Raw genomic sequence first — 16,902 nt, forward strand, 5'->3', positions numbered from 1 at the left:
CTTGTATGTTTTCTGGAGTCCTTGACACACAAAAACCTGCTTTTTCATCTTTTCCTGACTTTCCCTGGAAATGGAATTCTGGTCTGAGCAGACAAAACTTTTTTTTAGCAGTAGTTGGTGTGTTCAGTTCCATTTTGAATGCAGCAATATTGCAATAGATGTGAGTTTCAGTTGGTTTAATTCAGTTTGCAATCCTGTTTTCAAGGTATTTGTGCTTTCAACTCATCCATATGGTTGTAGAGTAATCCAGCGTATTCTGGAGCACTGCACTGCTGAGCAGACTCTGCCAATCTTAGAAGAGCTGCATCAACACACAGAGCAGCTGGTGCAGGTCAGTGCATGTAGGCTCATTGTCAATGCACTTCAGAGCTTTTTGTTATCATCATTTACTCCTGTATCCTAGTTTAAATGCATTTGACTCTTTTTAGTTTTGCAGACATTGTTTTGGTTTTTTTTTTTTTTCTTTCCTTCTATAGTTTTAATGAAAATGAATGTGGGAGTTGGGAGGCAAAGAAGATATAAAAAGCATTTTTCTTACCCTTTGACTGTAGCTTGGTGTTCAGGGGAATATTACAGCTGTTAAGAAAGTATGATCTTAAATTTGAGGACTTCTTTCTTTAAGAGGATAAAAGATGCTCTAGCAAAACACTGGTTTTACAAATTATTTACATTTTTCATGTGAAATTTGTGGTCCATTAAGTAATTCTTGATGAAATATTTCTTAGATCACTTTGCTTCTGTAATTTTGACATTGCTTTTTCCTTATATCCATGCAAAGAGTAATTTCATACTTTATGCTTATGTACAACAGCTGTCAGTATTCGTTATTTGGTGTGAACACAAGAGAAAATTTAAGTTCTCTTATTTTCAGGATCAATATGGAAATTACGTTATTCAACATGTACTGGAGCATGGTCGTCCTGAAGACAAAAGCAAAATCGTTTCAGAAATAAGAGGAAAAGTTCTAGCTCTGAGTCAGCACAAATTTGCCAGGTATTGCATAACTTTCATATACTAAAGATTCATTAACCTTGTAAAGTTGTAATACTGGATTTATTTCTTGTGTTACTAAAGGGATACAATAATTTTTTTTTTTATTATCTTACCTCCTGAAATTCCATATTCTTACAGAGATGAATGGTAGTGATATTTTTATACTAGGTTTGGGGAAGGGAAGAGACAAATGTTCTGTAGTAAAACAAAGGAGGTTCTGTGGGTTTATGAGATGGCTTTTGTTCACTTTGTGCAAGTGCAGGGAACGTGTTCCAGGTTTTCACGTAAGGATGCCCAGAGCCAGGTGAAAAGCTCTGCTGGAACTTGAGTGATTTGCTGATGACAATGAGCTGGGACCTGCTGACTCTCAATCCTGCCTAGCAATTTGCAAGTATAACAAGGCTAGCTTTAAAAAATGGTAGTTCAGTCTGACAAGGATTTTCTGTATTAGAAAGTCTGAAAGACTGCTGTAGGAGGACTCAACTATTCTGAAATTGGAACCTACAACTCCTCCTTTTGTGCTTTTTGCTGAAATATGGATTATGTGCCTTTTGTGAAGGAAAAATACATCTGAGAATTCATTCTAGGTGATTTAGTGAGAGTAACCTTATCATCAAAATGACATAGAAATGCACTGTAACTTTATGGGGGCATTTGTTTTTAAAACCGCTAGCGAACTAGTTTATTTGGATTTTTTTTTTTTTTTTTTGGCCTGAATAGAACTCTTCAAAATCCCCTAACTTGCTTAATTTTTAAAGCACTGATTTAGGATGGGATCATTTTGCTATGTTACAAGCTTTGATGGCCTTTCCTGCTTTTGAAATAAACTGGAAGGTCAGAGGCTTGCTCTACAGAAGAATATTTGATGGAATCTCTGATGTAGGCATGCTCTTGGAAAGTGCCTTTATTCACAAAGCAGGAGTCTTCATTCCTGGCATTCTCTGTTGGGTCTTCAAAGGGCCCACAACCAAAATAGATGTGCTAGAACACATCTGCAGCCTGAAGTCCAGTACACCTATGTAGGTTCAGTGGAAAAGTCTCTCCTACCAGATAATCAGAAAATAACTCTGTCGCATGGATGAAGTAGTAGTGATGTGGTGACTAACTTCCTCAGTCATTAGACTGGAGATTTGGAAATGAGGAATTGATGCATTCATTTGTAATATGTACTTCACTGGCATTAAGAACCCTGAAGAACTGATAAACTTCCAGAGAAATTGATAGTAGTTACCTGAAAAAATGTTACACCTCCAGTCCTATCAGAAATCAAGGTAACCCCAACAAAGGGAGGAAATTATGCATCTGACTCCATTGATATCAGAAGGCTAAATAATTACTTTATTATACTATATTATTCCATACTACATTACACTACATCTAAGCTGAATCTGCACAAGTGCTCAGCTCAACTGAACAGAATCCTGTGGCTGTCAGCCGACAGTCCTGACACACACACGTGGATTCAATAGGTCAGTGAATCAAAACGCACCAGAATTCAATCACCAATTCCCTTCAGGTAGACAATCTTCCACAACATTCCACATATTCCAAAACAGGAGCAGTAAATGAGATAGGAATTGGTTTTTTTCTTTCTCTGAGGTTCCTTGCTGCAATTCCCAGAACTTATCCTTGGGAAGCTGTGCCTTGCTTTTCTCTGTGAGGAGAAAAGCGGCCACACAGTCCCACCGTGGACTTGCCCTCTTTTTCAGCAACGTGGTGGAGAAGTGCGTGACGCACGCGTCGCGCGCGGAGCGAGCCCTGCTGATCGACGAGGTGTGCTGCCAGAACGACGGCCCGCACAGTGCCTTATACACCATGATGAAGGACCAGTACGCCAACTACGTCGTGCAGAAGATGATCGACATGGCCGAGCCCGCCCAGAGGAAGATCATCATGCACAAGGTATGGGTGTGCATGCTTGCAGGGATTCAGAAACACGGCTGGGAGCTGTTCTGCCACAGCACCTTCCCCTGCAGGTGTAAAACTCAACACTTCTGTAATCTAGAGCTTGGTGACATTCACCAAGCTCCATGACATTCAGTGGAGCTTGGTAAAGGAGAAAACATTCAGGTCTCTGAGCATTGAGCTAAAAAAGGAAAGTTTTAGTAGTCGGATTTCATCTTCTGTCTTTATGCCAGCTTTTATGTGAAAATACTTGTAACAGGAAAATGTAGTATCTGTCATCACTATTAATATAACAGGAAAAATACTGTTTTCTCTTTTTATTTCCTGGTTGTGGCTATAAATCCACTCTGCAGTTCCCCCAAAAAGAGATTGCCACACTTCCTAGCATACAGGCACATTTCTACTTAAGAATATCCAGACATGGAGAAGTGTGCTGTTGCCATAATGGCCAGAGGCTATTTAACACAGGGCCCAAGATATTCCTGCAGGAGCTCTGCCTCCCCCAGTCACCAACAGGGCTCTCCCACAAAGTACTGCCTCCATTTTCCTGCAGTAGGAACATCAGTTATTTGATGAGTCAAAATCACCAGTTTTACATCTTTCCAGAAACTTCCAGCACTTTGAAATACAGGCTTCTGACATCTTTTTGCATAATTTTTTCAAAGTGTAGTCACCTCTACTTAAAAGTCTGGATGTTAAAAAAGCCAAACGTGTTTCTTATTACAGATCCGACCCCACATCACGACTCTGCGTAAATACACCTATGGCAAACACATTCTGGCCAAGCTGGAGAAGTATTACCTGAAGAACAGTGCTGATCTGGGGCCAATTGGTGGACCACCAAATGGGATGCTGTAAAAGACAAAGAGAAACAGAAGAAAAATTAAATTGTGAATTATCAAAACCTACAACTTAACTCTAAATGTTCTGATTTTTTTAAATCTATTTATTGACTTTGTTCATCCATTTGTAAAATTTTTATTCTTGTGTATATTTTTGGGGAGTGAATTGTTAAAAAAAATCTCCAGCCCTGATCCGGAGACCTATCAGATTGGATGGCTGGCAAAGCACAGAATGCCTGTATATGATGTAATTGTATCAAAATAGCTGTCACATATTTTGTAAATTTTTACCTTGTAAAGTCACTGAAATAGTTTTTAAAGGGAAAAAGTACAGTATTCTTTTAATACACTGGCTTGCAATCTGGTAGGTCTACCCAGCATCATAGCACAACAGGTTTATAGAGTTGTATATAGAATTAATCCTTATTTTTCCCTTTTGTGTGAAGTCTTTTATACCAGATTAAAATTGATCAGCTGCATAAACATCATTTAACATGTTGAAAAGTTAAGTTGTATTTTGGTGGTTCACAACATCCTATCCAAATAACAAACAGGGCACAGCAAATTAAAGTAGGGAAGAACAAAACGATGGAAACTTTAAAAGATTAGGTTTTGGCACTTGCTGTGGATACAGGTTTTTTTAAATCATGCCCTAAGGTTTTCTCTAGCGATGTATTAAAAATAAAGTGCTGTATATACTTATATATTTAATTGTTGTACAAGGTAGAGGGATTAAAATGATGGTGGTACTTCCATTCAGCAAAGTACTCTGTTGGAAAAGGAGTGAACCTGTATTAACTTTACAGTCAGTTTTACAATGCAGGAAGAGTAGAGATATGTATTTTTTTATTTTGCATATAGAATTGTAAGGATTTGAAAGTGTTGAGCATTTATTTTGCTTTCTCACTGTAGATGCAAAAAATAGGTAATGATAAAGAGAAGGGGCCACTGAAAAGTAAACTTGATAGCTCAACATTTAAGCATGATTGATTAAATATTCAGATAGCTTTTTGCTTCCTATAAATATATGCATTGTATACGTGTAGTTAATAGGTGTAAGTTTACAGTTTGAAAACAAATCTCTCGTTTCGATGTTTATTACAAAGCCTTGCTAATTTAGTAGTGATGCTTACCTTGGTTGTACAGATGTACATTTGTAAACCTTCATGCTGTAAATGTAATTTGTTTTACTCCTTTTTGGGACAAAAATTTGCATTTTAGTGTATATTCATATCCTCATTCCCTTCTTTCCCCCAGCATATAGTGTTGTATAATGTAAATTTATTTCAGCAAATCAAGAGTGATTTTTTTAAAATTCTATCTTTATATGGTTTCAAAAATATGAACCAGCTTTCTTTTTATCTATTGTGAGAAACATTATGTTTTGTTTATAACATAGCTGTTGAATCTGTTCATATGGACACTTTGGGAAATCAATCTGTTCAAATTTTAAATCAGGATAAATAAGCATAGTAAGAAGTGGACTGAAATATTTGGTTATTACAGAAACCAATGCTTCTTCCATCTTAATAAATGTGGCATGAATTTTTTGTACAGAAGAGTACTGTATTTTTGAATAGCCTTCTCGCAGCGTAAAGCAAATATGTATGATACTGTCGATTTTTTTTCTCTGGACATATGACATTGTAACAGTAACATAAAGATGATGTACATATACAAGCGGCCTTATGTACATTTCCCAATGATCTTTTTAAGGCAGAATTGTGACCATATGTGTATAATTAAAATCCTTTTTAATCCTTTGCCTATGGAAATATTTTGGAAAAAGCTTACTTTGTATATTCAGTTTCTGAAAGATAAAGAAAGTGCTTTGTATGTTGTTGAAGTAAGTATTTTGTGTAAAATGTTCATTTGGATGGCTTAACCTAAAGTTTTGATCAACGTGGTAGTTTGGAAACAATGTCTTGAGCATTGATCAAATAAAAGGCTGTTTTGGTAGGGGTGTGATCATGAGAAAGAAAATAGTAGTGGTACAAACTTGTATGAGGAATTCTGTCATGTTACTGTTGGTACCAGGGTTACATAACTGCTATCTAGCAGACATCTGAGGCACTGCGTTTCTAATGGTAGTGAGAACTCCTTAATAGGCAAATGGCAAAGTCTCTTCCGGCCTACTTCCAGTGCCTGCATGAAGTGAAGTAGGAGGCCTCGTTATTTTGAGTAAGCACAATTCTAATTGCCAAGTAGTTTTTGCATGGCAGTTCACAAAATTCCCCCCCAGAGGTACCAGCCCAGTCATTGGAGCCAGAGCTTTCCTGTAGTCACCCAAAGGATGACTTTGAGCCACTCCCTTGGACACATCAATTCTCAGTGACTGTCTTTACCCTGTGAACCTGTGCCGTGTGTTAAATTCCACAGAGCCGGCATTCCTTCAACACCTAAGACAGTACAGCAGGCTTTTGGGGATGTCCAGGCAGAAACTGAAAATGTCTCTGTACTTTGTCCCTGCAGCACTCATGCCATGGTTGAATTTAAACAGTCCTGTAACTGTCATCCTTGGTGCTTTCAATATCTTGAGTATAATCTTCCACTTGCTCTCCTCAGATCATTTGTGCACAAATTCTATCCAGGAACATGAAAATTACTGGATTTCCTTTCAACTATTTTAGGGTTTGGGTAGAACCACTAGACTTTTTGCTCAAGTATTGCTTTTTGATATAGATTGTTTACGGACCAGTTTGATTAGGTTTGACTCCAGGTGGCTCGTATTGAATAATGTAATGTTCACGTGTATATACTGTAAAAATCAAAATGAAAATGTGTGAATAACACTGTGTGAAATATATCTGGTCTTGTGTTTTTCCTGTAGGAAAGCAGCCATATTCTCATGTGACTTACCTGTGTCTGTGGAGCTCAGCTTTGGGAAGGTGCTCGCTCACTTGTTCTGATAGGAACTGGGCAATTATTGAAGAACCCTGGATTAGATCGTTAAATTTGCAGAGGGCATTTTTGAGCAGCTAAACCTTCCTATTTTATGCAATGTCTTTACTGATGCCTAGTGAAGGCTACAGCCTGGTGACAGTTTCTTTTTACATCCCTGCATTCAGGATGAGTTCAGGAGCATTTGAGGGGGTTAGCTTTCAAATGAGAGAAGAAATTGTTAGCTCTCTGTGGCATCCCTGGATCCACACTCATTTCTGTTACTGCCCCGGAGATTTTGTCAAAAGTCCATTTTCAGCTGAAGGTGTGAAGTGGACTGACAGCACAGGAAATGAGCCTGGTGGGAAATAACTCGCCTAAGGGGCCCCTGTGGACAGAAGAGTCATAATGCCCATCCCTCCATCCCTGATTTTCCATCAGAGCATGGAGAAAATTGAGGTTTTGGGGTCATAATGTTTAGATGTTTTAAAGCGCTGATGCAAATTCAGAAACCAATTTAGTCACTGTTCTCTCTTCTCTAAGGGACGTGCATTTGGAGAGATGCTTATGGCTCACCACAGCACAGCAGCACAACAGTGAAACTGGGCTCCATGGGAGTGTTTGATGCTCAGCATTCCAATAACTGGGAAAGTGGGTTAACAGTGGGGTGATGACAACTCCCACCATGTCATTCGGGGAAGCTGAGAGAATGCAAAAGCATTTTAACATCTAGTGACTGGTCATTGAAGCTGCAGATTGCGTGCAAGTCATGCACCTAGGGGAAGAACTCAGGGCCAAGGACAGAGCAGCACTGCCCCTGCAGCCAGGGTGGCCGCAGCACTCCAGTGAGGAATTCTGCATGGAGCAGTGTCTGAGCATCCTGTGTCCCGAGAGTGGCAGACCCTGCCCCCGTGGTGACACAGTTCTGCTGCTTGAGGAAGGAAAGGGGAGCACCATGAGCTGTGTGGTCTGAGCTGTTGCAGCCCACAGCAGGGCAGGAGTGGCTGTTGGTTTGTTAACACAGCGGTTCACGTCATTCCACGCTGCCAGTACCACCTGAAGTCTCATTAGTCTGTGGGCAGCGCTGATGTGATGAGCTACAGGCAGTGCTTTACTCAGCCCAAACAGTGTCAGATATACAGGCACTATCTGTGCCCAAAGGATGCTGAGTCAAGCACCCCTTGGCTTGGGAATGAGGAAGCTTGGTTCCTGTCAGGGATATATCCCTCTTGGGGCTCTGCTTGGATCCTGATGTTGGGCTAGGGAGGTGTGGGAGAACTTGACAAGTGCAGATCCTGCCACCCAAGAAGAGACAATCTGAGATGCTGCAGAGTGAGCCTGGGGTGTTTGCTCTCCTGTGCAGCAGAGCACCCCAGGCCTCCCCAACTCCAGAAGGGATTAAAAACCAGCACTGTCATCACAGAAAGAGTCACACGTGGAGAGGATGAAAGGATATTTGTCCATCCAGTGTTGATAGTGCTCCAGAGCTGACACAGAACATGGGCCTTCCTGAGCTAGTGCAGGAAAGGCAGTAACTGCTTTGGCCAGGAGAATGAACCAGATCCCAACATCACACATTAGGTGTCAGAACACCGAGGCTGTGGGGTGGGGGAGCGACCACCCTGCACCGAGGCAGGGAGGGGTGGGGAAGACCAAGCTCAGGGATTTACCTGAGCTGCTGGTGCTCCTCAGTGAGGAGGTGCACGGGCGTTTCCTCCGTTGGACGGAGCCTGCTCCCTCTGCAGGCTCGCTCTGTGGTTAGGGAACTTGCCCAGCAAACGAGATGCTTGAATTAGTTTCCATTACCAGCCTCAGGGTTTTGAACCCACCTCCCTCACTTCACAGGCATTTTCCTAACCACAAGGAGCTGGGCGGGTTTACTTTCTACTCCTGAATTTGGGCTGGGCTTTTAGCCCAGCTCCAACCATTCATTGCATCACAAAGAGCACAAGATGGAGCATGACTCCTAAAGCACGCAGGTGGGAGTTGGAAGTTCTGCACCTGAGATCCTTGTCTCCACCTCGATTCTCCCAGACTCACTTAATGCAAAATATATCTCGGGAGCAGCATTCCCCCATCATTATCAGACTGGAAACTTTCCAGAGGCTTTATAAAAGGCAGCTGAAATGCAGGAAGACCTATTCTAAAGACCCTCTTCCTTTCATTACTAAGAACAAACATTGGAATAAAACGTTCAGCTTCTCACCAGCATCAGTACTCTGGGCACAGGAGGCCTTCTGTCTCTTGCTCTTCTGCTTGCACAGTGCCTACCCAACCCCGAACTCCCCAGATCTGCAAACAAGAGCCGGGGCGCATCGCAGGTGACACAGCTGGTGCGCAAGAACATCGGGTGGGCGGGGAGAAACCCCTCACATAGCTGAGCCCTAATGAGCTTCGTTTGAGCTTCAGACCTGCCTGGAGGGCTCAGATTTCCTGGCAGCCGCACAGCACCGCAGCCCTTCCTCAGCCTGGCTGCTGGATGGTTTCCCAGCCCAGCCTCGGGGAGCGAGGCAGCCCTGCCCCAGCACAGCCGTGCTCAGGTGCTGGAGGTGGGGGGAAGGCTGCCTGCTTGTCTGCTGATCACAGGGCAGGTTCACACGCTGCTGCAGCTTCACAAACACTCGCTCTGAGTACTGGCTGCAGGTCGTACCAGCAGAGCTGCCCCAGTTCCTGAGTGCCACAGAGGAGTGTCACTCGTGGGCACTGGGGGGCATTGGCCAAGCCTGCTGAGCTCCCTCTCCTTACAGGTGATGTTGGCTGTGCCTTCTCAGGCTGTGAGGCCACTGTCTGCTCCTGTCAAAGGGCTTCCCTCAGTGCTGGGGAAGCAGAACAGTTGCAGGTGTCAGGTCCCAAAGTAAAGATCCCCAAAGACATACAACTGTTTACTGAGGGCTAATGGGAACTAAGAAGGGAAGTGTTACAGCAAGGGAACACACACAGGTGGTGGCAGAAAGCACTGGCTAGCAAGGGAGATGATGACAGTACATTTCACAGCTATATTCTCTTCTCCCAAATATAGGCACCCCATTCCCTGTCTAAACTGGAGGATCAAACATTAAAGGTTCCCCAGTGGGAATGAAGACTTCTCTTTCTTCCCCTGTATAAATCTTATCTCCCTTTCTCTGAGACAGCTAAAATACAACATCAGAAAGTATTTCCATTCTTCCCTGCACAGGATCAATTCAGGAGGAGAGGTTTTGGGAGGCCATCTGTTCATACAGGCTGGATCTTGGAGAAGGATTCAGCCCCTTCGCCTGGGTCTGCCTAGATGCTGTTCCTTGCTCCACACCAGTGTGGGAACTGGATCCAGAGGCTGGTACAACAACCACAGCAATCACTCAGTAAGCAAGAATGAGAGGGCTGAAGCTGGGCTGAGGAGCTGAGGATGGGCAAACTCAATGCAAATCACAGAGTCCATTCCAACCCCTTGCATGGAGCGGTGGGATGAATGGAGCAGAGTTCAGCCCTATCAGAGATCCAAGCTATACACTGATCTCTTTCAATAGAGCCATTTGGCTCTTAAAAAGCCTTTTTGTATGGAAGCTCACCATCTTAAGTACTCTAAAACTCACATGATGTCTCCTGTTTCCTTGAAACATCATGTGTCTCATAAGAACTAAGAGTTTGATTATTCATCCCAGTCAGCGCTGTCAGAGTCAAGCAGGCACCAGGCACACATTCCACACTAAGCTGAAACCCCTGGTAAACCCACAGCTTCCTCTCCCCCCACAGGCATGTAAGTCAGCAGTGCAGGACCCAACACTGCCCAGCCAGGGCTACAGCCCCTGCTCCCGTCCTTCCCTCCAGCTCCTCGCCCACGTATGTGCCCTGCTGTGCCCCTGCCCTCCTCCTGTGCCCGTCCCCAGCGGGGCAGATGCTCCCATGGAGGTGGCTCAGCCCCAGGAAGGTGCTGGCAGGCAGACACTGGAGCACAGCTCGGTCTGTGCCTCAGCCTTGCACCTGCACCACCCCTGCAGCACCGATCCACCCCCGGGAGCTGGGGAAAGGCGCTCTCCCAATGGATGCATGGGAAGGGCCAGGGTGAGGGGTGAGACAGGATGGGTGGGAGCGGTCGGTGGTGAATCAATGCTCTGACAGCCAGGGCCGGGAGGCACTTGCACCGCCTGGAGGGGCCGGCCAGGAGTGACGGCACTCATTGCTCAGCCAGGGCTGCCCATGCCTGCGGGAGGGGGTAAGTGGCCCTGAAATGCTAAATGAAGGGTGATAATCGCAGCGAGATGCATCCGTTTGGTTAATCAGGAAGAAAACCTGTACGTTGTGTCGTATCAATTTCACCACTTAGTCACCACTGGTGGCAAGAGGAAATGGTAAAACCTGTGGCTGGCCCCAGAGCCATCGTTCCTCAAAGACCTCCAGTCAGTCCGGGGTCCAGATCACCTCAGCTTGATGAATACATAAAAAAACCAGTATTTTTTACAATGTTCCAAATATCTGTTCTAATCAGCTGTTACTGAAATGGAACTAAAACCTCTGATGCAGCCTAGCCCTGCTCTCACAACTGCTCTGCTGCAGCATCTGCTTCTCCCAAGACCAGCTTTTTTGCATACGTAGGAGTATTAAACCTGCTTTGGCAGAATTCCTGAAGTTGGACGTGCTCACTCAAATTCTCCATGCAGCAGAAACACCTAACTCAAGACACTTGGCTGTTTAAAGGTGACAGTCTTGAAACTTATAGTCAACATGTTTCATGTGGACTGAATACTTCCATATTTTGGCTAAAACACTTTCATTTTTTCCTTCATTTGGAACTTTTTAACTAGCAGTACTGCTCTAGTTTGTGCAGAAACTGATAGCTAACTTCAAGGGTATGTTGTATATTGTGTATGGTCAGAGAGGAACAGGGACATTCCACAAGGAGAAGTTTTATTAAAGTTTTGTGCAAGTTATTCAAGAATAACCTATCATAAGATAGAGCATAAGCCTCTATCACAAATCAGGACAATGAAGGAATACAGAGAAGATACAGGAAGCCTTTGACAAGAGATTATACCTCATTTGATCTGGAGTCCCCATCTCCCCCAGGCAAATAATGGGTCTCTGTGACACTGCCAGAGCCAGCTGTAGGATTAAAAATACACATATTTTATTGTCACTTACTGAGGTACTATAAAAGCACCAAGTATCACAGTTCCTATTTTGCAGGGTGGCAGGCAGCTGTACAGGGCCCAACTTCTCTCGTGGTCAGAGGGTGTGCAACTCAGGCAATCTGCAAAACTTCTTCTCAGCACTTTCCCACTGAACACATGAAGAAAGCTCCTGTCCCCAGGGGGACCACAGGATCAATGGAAAGCTCCCCTTTGGAGCAGGGTGGCTGCCACAGGGGAAGGCAGCAGGTACCAAACAGGGGGTGCTGTGGAAACAGGGTAGCTCTGTCCTCCCTGTGCTGCCTGCCCTTGCCCCAAAGCTCCCAGCACTGCCTGCCTGTATGTTCCTGGGAGTCATGATACCCTTCTCTACATGCTCATTTTCATGCCAGGGCAAATCCCATTCTGTGCTCAAATTATTTAGGGTCACAGAGGTCGAGGGATCATGCACTGCAAGCCAGCATGAGTCACCATGAGTGAGCTGCCCTGAGCTGACTACGGGTAAGAGCATCACAGAAAGGCAGCAGAGCATCTCTCTGGGCAAGGGAAAGAACAACAAAAAAAGTGGTTATTCAGGTGAGTGCTTTCAGAAATACCTGCCTAGTCCACAAGCTCTGAAAGTGGTGGGCGAAAATTGTTGAACAGTGAAAGCAGCATCCAGTAGTACAGGAAAAGGCCTCATTAAGAGAGAGCGAGTCAGTCTTTTCTTGTGGGCAACACCCGTGTAACTCCAGGCTAATGGGAAACCCCTCCGTAGGTTTTCATGCACCAGCCCCCAAAATCCAGCTCTGAGGCTCTCTGGAATGAGCGTGCAGGATCCTACCAGGCCCTCACATGCAGCATCAAAGCAATGCAGCTGCTTTTATTACAGCTGTTTATGAAAACTATCACAAAAGTGGCATGCCACTGCCAGCTGAGCTTTTGCCAAAGGAAGGTCTGCTTAATTAGGTCAAGAATTATTTGGTTAGTGGCAAAGACATATTTATATATAGTTTTCAGTGTCCACACAGAAGTTCTCACTAGCAGAACAAAGGGAAAAGGGATAGAGGAGAAAGAAAAAGGTCAGCAAACTCTTGGGAGAGGCAGCCAAGTTGATTCAATTAGCAACTATAAAGCCAACACTACAGCTACCCAAACACTTGGACCATTACACTTTGCATTGTTTAAGTGGAAATAAACCCCAACCTCTGATTTTTTACAAGAAGATTTATTCTTGTCCAAGTAAGCAAAGTCATCCTTTCCATCAGAGCATTGCACCAGGAGAAGAAAGGAGATCAGAGCAGACATGGCCTCAGGCTAACTGCACACTCCACACCTTAGGGTGGGCCACAGGGAGTCTCTCACTTCCTGGGAGTGCAAGCCAGGAGGAGATGGAATTGCTCAGAGGTGTCTGACTCACTGCAAAGGTGGCTGGACAGAACAGGCAAAATCAGATATCGCTGTGCAAGCAAACTGGGTGCGTTCAGGTGATCCTGCTGAAGTCACAGTTGCATGTGAAAGGGTCAGAATCAATTATTTCTACATCAATGCAAAAGGACATCCAAACCAAAACGCACAGGATTTGCCAAGGCACACAAGGAGTTAGGAAGAGCTAGTTGTATTTGGTGCCACCAGCCTGAACAAAGAGAAATGGCCTGGTGAGCAGTGGCCCCTGTGTCTGGGGACCCAGAAGATGAGTAGCACAATGGCTGGACAACAAATGTTGCACTCTGGCAGACAAGCTCTTGGTAATCTGAGGCTGAAGATCCAGCTTGCTTCCTCTTCAGACTCGTTCTTAATGCTTATATTGGTTTAATGGCTGGGCAGATTGCTCCTTTGTTACTGCAAGGAGTTAGAAAGAGAAGGATGTGGTGTGGGCCATGGATAATAGAGGCACTGGCCTGAGGAACTTGAAAGAGGAAGAAGAGAAGCTCCAGGCTAGCAGCAAACGAAACTTTGCAAATCTTCCTGGTCCAAACAGTCTCCAAATAGGTCACCAGCCACACTGTCCTAACCTACTCCTGTCAGGACAATCCTTCCTCTTCCTTCTGCAGGTATTAGCTCACTGATCAAAGCTTCTTGATTCTGGGGCACCGGGAAACCCTGATGTCAAAGGCACTGTCAGTGACAGTACTTTGCCCTTCCCAGACACCATCCCCTTTTTTTTGGGTGCATCTCCCACCTCACTCCAATAAGTTTCTAGGGCGGACTGAATCTGAATGCATTTAACTAAATATATTTAACATCCTGTTACTGCCTCATGTGTCCAGAGGCACCCTCTTTCCTCTCTGTTCTGTTCAGCAATCACCACAGAAATTCAGGGTTTCACCTAAAGCTTTACTTACATATTATACCTGAGAAGTGAAACACACACAAGAGCTGCGGGTTTCCTGTTCTTACAAATTCCCTTTAGCCAACTGAGCTACCACATAGGGGGAAAACCAGACTTCTTTCTCTGTCACAAAAACAACAACAGAGAAAATGGCAACCATCACCTCGGAAGCCAGCTACATGAAGCCAACCAGAAATAGCACATGTGAGCACATGTCAGCAGGTGGGCAGCCTGGACACTTACAGCAATCTCAATACTTGCACAAACTCTAACCTCCCACTGTGTGCTAGGGAATACATTTCTCTTCTCCATCCCAAGATGTCAGGCTGTAGCTTACTTAAACAAGTTTGTCAGCTGATGAAATCTGTGTGAGTCTGTCCAGCTTGATGCCACAGGTACAGTCCAGCCCTTGTTAAGGAACTCAAAGCAGAATCTAACCCTTTTTCTAACCCTACCCCACCTGGTCACAGACCATTAATGAGCCATCTAAGGACACATGGCACCAGGCTTCAGGAGTCATCCATCAGTCACCTGCTCTGCAGGCTGCACTGCTGCTGACGTGCAGCTTGAGGTGAGGACACAGAGTAACAGGGGCACATCCTCACACACTACTGTGGGTGGCTCTGACACCTGGCAAGCCAGGCAGGCAGCTCCTGCTGCTGTGTGACACTCACATTCATCGGGGCAGGGGACAATGGCCTCTGCTCCAGAGCCCAGTGCAGAAGGGTGGTGGTTGCCCAACAGCAGCCGTTGCCATCCCTGCTCCCAGCTCACCTCTGGTGGTAGCAGAAGCAGTGAGCAGGATTCCTCCCATGGCTGTTTCCTCTCTTCCCATGGCAGCACACAGCTCAAACCAGCTCCTTTTCCCCAAGGAAACTGACTTCAATTGGGCTACACTGCTGGAAGCCCTTGATCCAATTCTGGGAAATCCCCACAGCTCCACTGTACTGGGCAGAGGCAACCAGCTCCTATGATCCCCTGAGCTCCAGGCTGCCAAGAAACTCCTCTCCATACAAGTCTCATCTGGCTTTTCAGCATGGAGCTCTTTTGACTGAAACCACAATACTTAACATGCTTCAATGATCAAGCAGAGGGCACGGGAATGTCACTGAAAACACTTGGCTTCCAAACGCTGCATTGTTCTTCTCTCACCCCATTCACAGATCCTGACCAGAACATCCCAATCATGCTCTAAACCTTTTCTGGCCAATCCTACAAGAAGCACCACAGTCCTATTTGATTTAGGACACACACAGGCCCATGTTGGCATGAAACCCAGCGCCACTCAACCCCAGTACTGCTTGCCACTGCTCCCAGGAATGCTCTGAAAGTGTTCCCTCCCTCCACTGTGCTGCCAGGGTCCACCAGATGCAGCCTTGGCCAAAATGACCCCTGATCCATCAAAATCTGCTGAGAAGGCTGGCTGTGCCCAGCATGCATTTCCTGATTCCCAGTAATGACCATGCAGATGGATGTCACCACCCACCCATCAAGTCTGGGTGATGTTTTCAGCCTCGTGCTCTGCAGGCCCAGCACCAAGCACCTCTGACCCAAGCCCTGTCCCAAAAGTCTCATGTCCAGTGTTCTGGTGGCACCAGGTCCAAGACATGGCAGGAAGAAGAACCTGGTGGCCACGGCTCACGTGAGGGAAAAGCAGGGTGGTAGGAGCTGCATGAGTAATTTAAGAGAGAGGGAAAGAAAGCAAGGTAATTATAAGACGTGATAAAATCTCAACAGTTTTAGCCACATTGAATATCCAATTAGGGCTATAAAGCCTTTGGGGCACAGCTGTGGGAAGGGATCCTGGGTCTGGCACAGATTGACCAACACCCACTGAGAGCCTCCAGAGCAACCAAGAAACACCAGTTAAGGCTCTTTTTTGGTTACCCCTCTCCCCAGCAGCTCCAGGGAAGCAGAGCCCAATGGCTGCAGCCTTAACCACATCCCTCATCCATCCAGCTGTGCCACGACCATGCTGTGCCCATTGGCCATGTGGCCAGTGTGTGCTGCTACAGCTCCCAGCAGCTGTAAAAGTTCCTACAAACTGCTTTCTTTTTTTCTTCTAAATAATATTTGCACACACATTCAGCTGCATTGTTTATAGCAAACATTTCAACATGTGCTGGCACAAGCAGAGAAAATGAAACAAGACAAATGAATGGACTGGAACAGGAACTCCAGCCCTGACCCCGTGGAAGGGTGATACAATTCGTCCTGCGGTGTGTTTTTGCTGGATGGTTGTTGCCTCATTTTTGCCATCCTCGGTGGGACGTGCGAAGACCAAGCCGCAGCAGCATTGAAGTCGCTTTTAACTCCAGAAAAAAAAAGGCGAGTTGCAGGAGGGCGCTTCTTTCAAAGCGGCATTTTATGCCGCAAACCTCTCGCAGCATTTTACGCTGCCAGAAATCCCGTTCCGAGCAGCAGAAAAACGTGTTCACGAAGGCACGGGCAGAGGCTATGGGGCCGGCCCCGGGGACCCGCCAGCAGGAGGGAAGACACCTCTCTTCCCCAAACACGAATTTTCTCGGGGAGAAGCCCCCGCTGGAGGTGACCGGCAGCCAGGAAGGTTGCCCTGGGTGTGGGGCCATCGGGGAGCGCTCCCGCCCCTCTCTCCGGAGCGGCGCCGGGGGGAGACAGCCGAGCGCCGCCGGGCTTTTCCCACAGTGAAACGGGAAGGGAGGGCTTGTAACAGCATCATTATTATTATTATTATTATTTTGAATTATTATTTTTAGAGAGAGGGAAGGAAGCTCGGCGAGAGCAATGCCTCTGCCAGAGAGGAAATCTGGGAATGCAGGGGAAGGGAAGCGGCGGCTGCCGGGGGAGCGGCCGGGGAGCGGGGCAGCGCGGCCGGGGAGGGGGCACC

At 45.6% G+C, this 16,902-nt stretch overlaps 1 protein-coding gene across 9 annotated transcripts in view; it reads left to right on the forward strand.

The window, feature by feature from the left end:
• Positions 1–6,546, forward strand: part of PUM2 (pumilio RNA binding family member 2) — a 68,825-nt gene extending 62,279 nt beyond the window's left edge. For all 9 annotated transcript variants that reach the window (XM_058019486.1, XM_058019490.1, XM_058019493.1 and 6 more), the window contains 4 exons: positions 206–331; positions 872–993; positions 2,703–2,895; positions 3,625–6,546. In XM_058019486.1, the coding sequence (XP_057875469.1) occupies positions 206–331; positions 872–993; positions 2,703–2,895; positions 3,625–3,756 (573 nt within the window). In that variant the 3' untranslated portion in view covers positions 3,757–6,546. The remainder of the gene's footprint in view (positions 1–205; positions 332–871; positions 994–2,702; positions 2,896–3,624) is intronic.
• The last annotated feature ends 10,356 nt before the right edge of the window (positions 6,547–16,902 follow it).

The sequence above is a fragment of the Melospiza georgiana genome, chromosome 3, assembly GCF_028018845.1.
Source record: "Melospiza georgiana isolate bMelGeo1 chromosome 3, bMelGeo1.pri, whole genome shotgun sequence".
NCBI classification, from domain to species: Eukaryota; Metazoa; Chordata; class Aves; order Passeriformes; family Passerellidae; genus Melospiza; species Melospiza georgiana.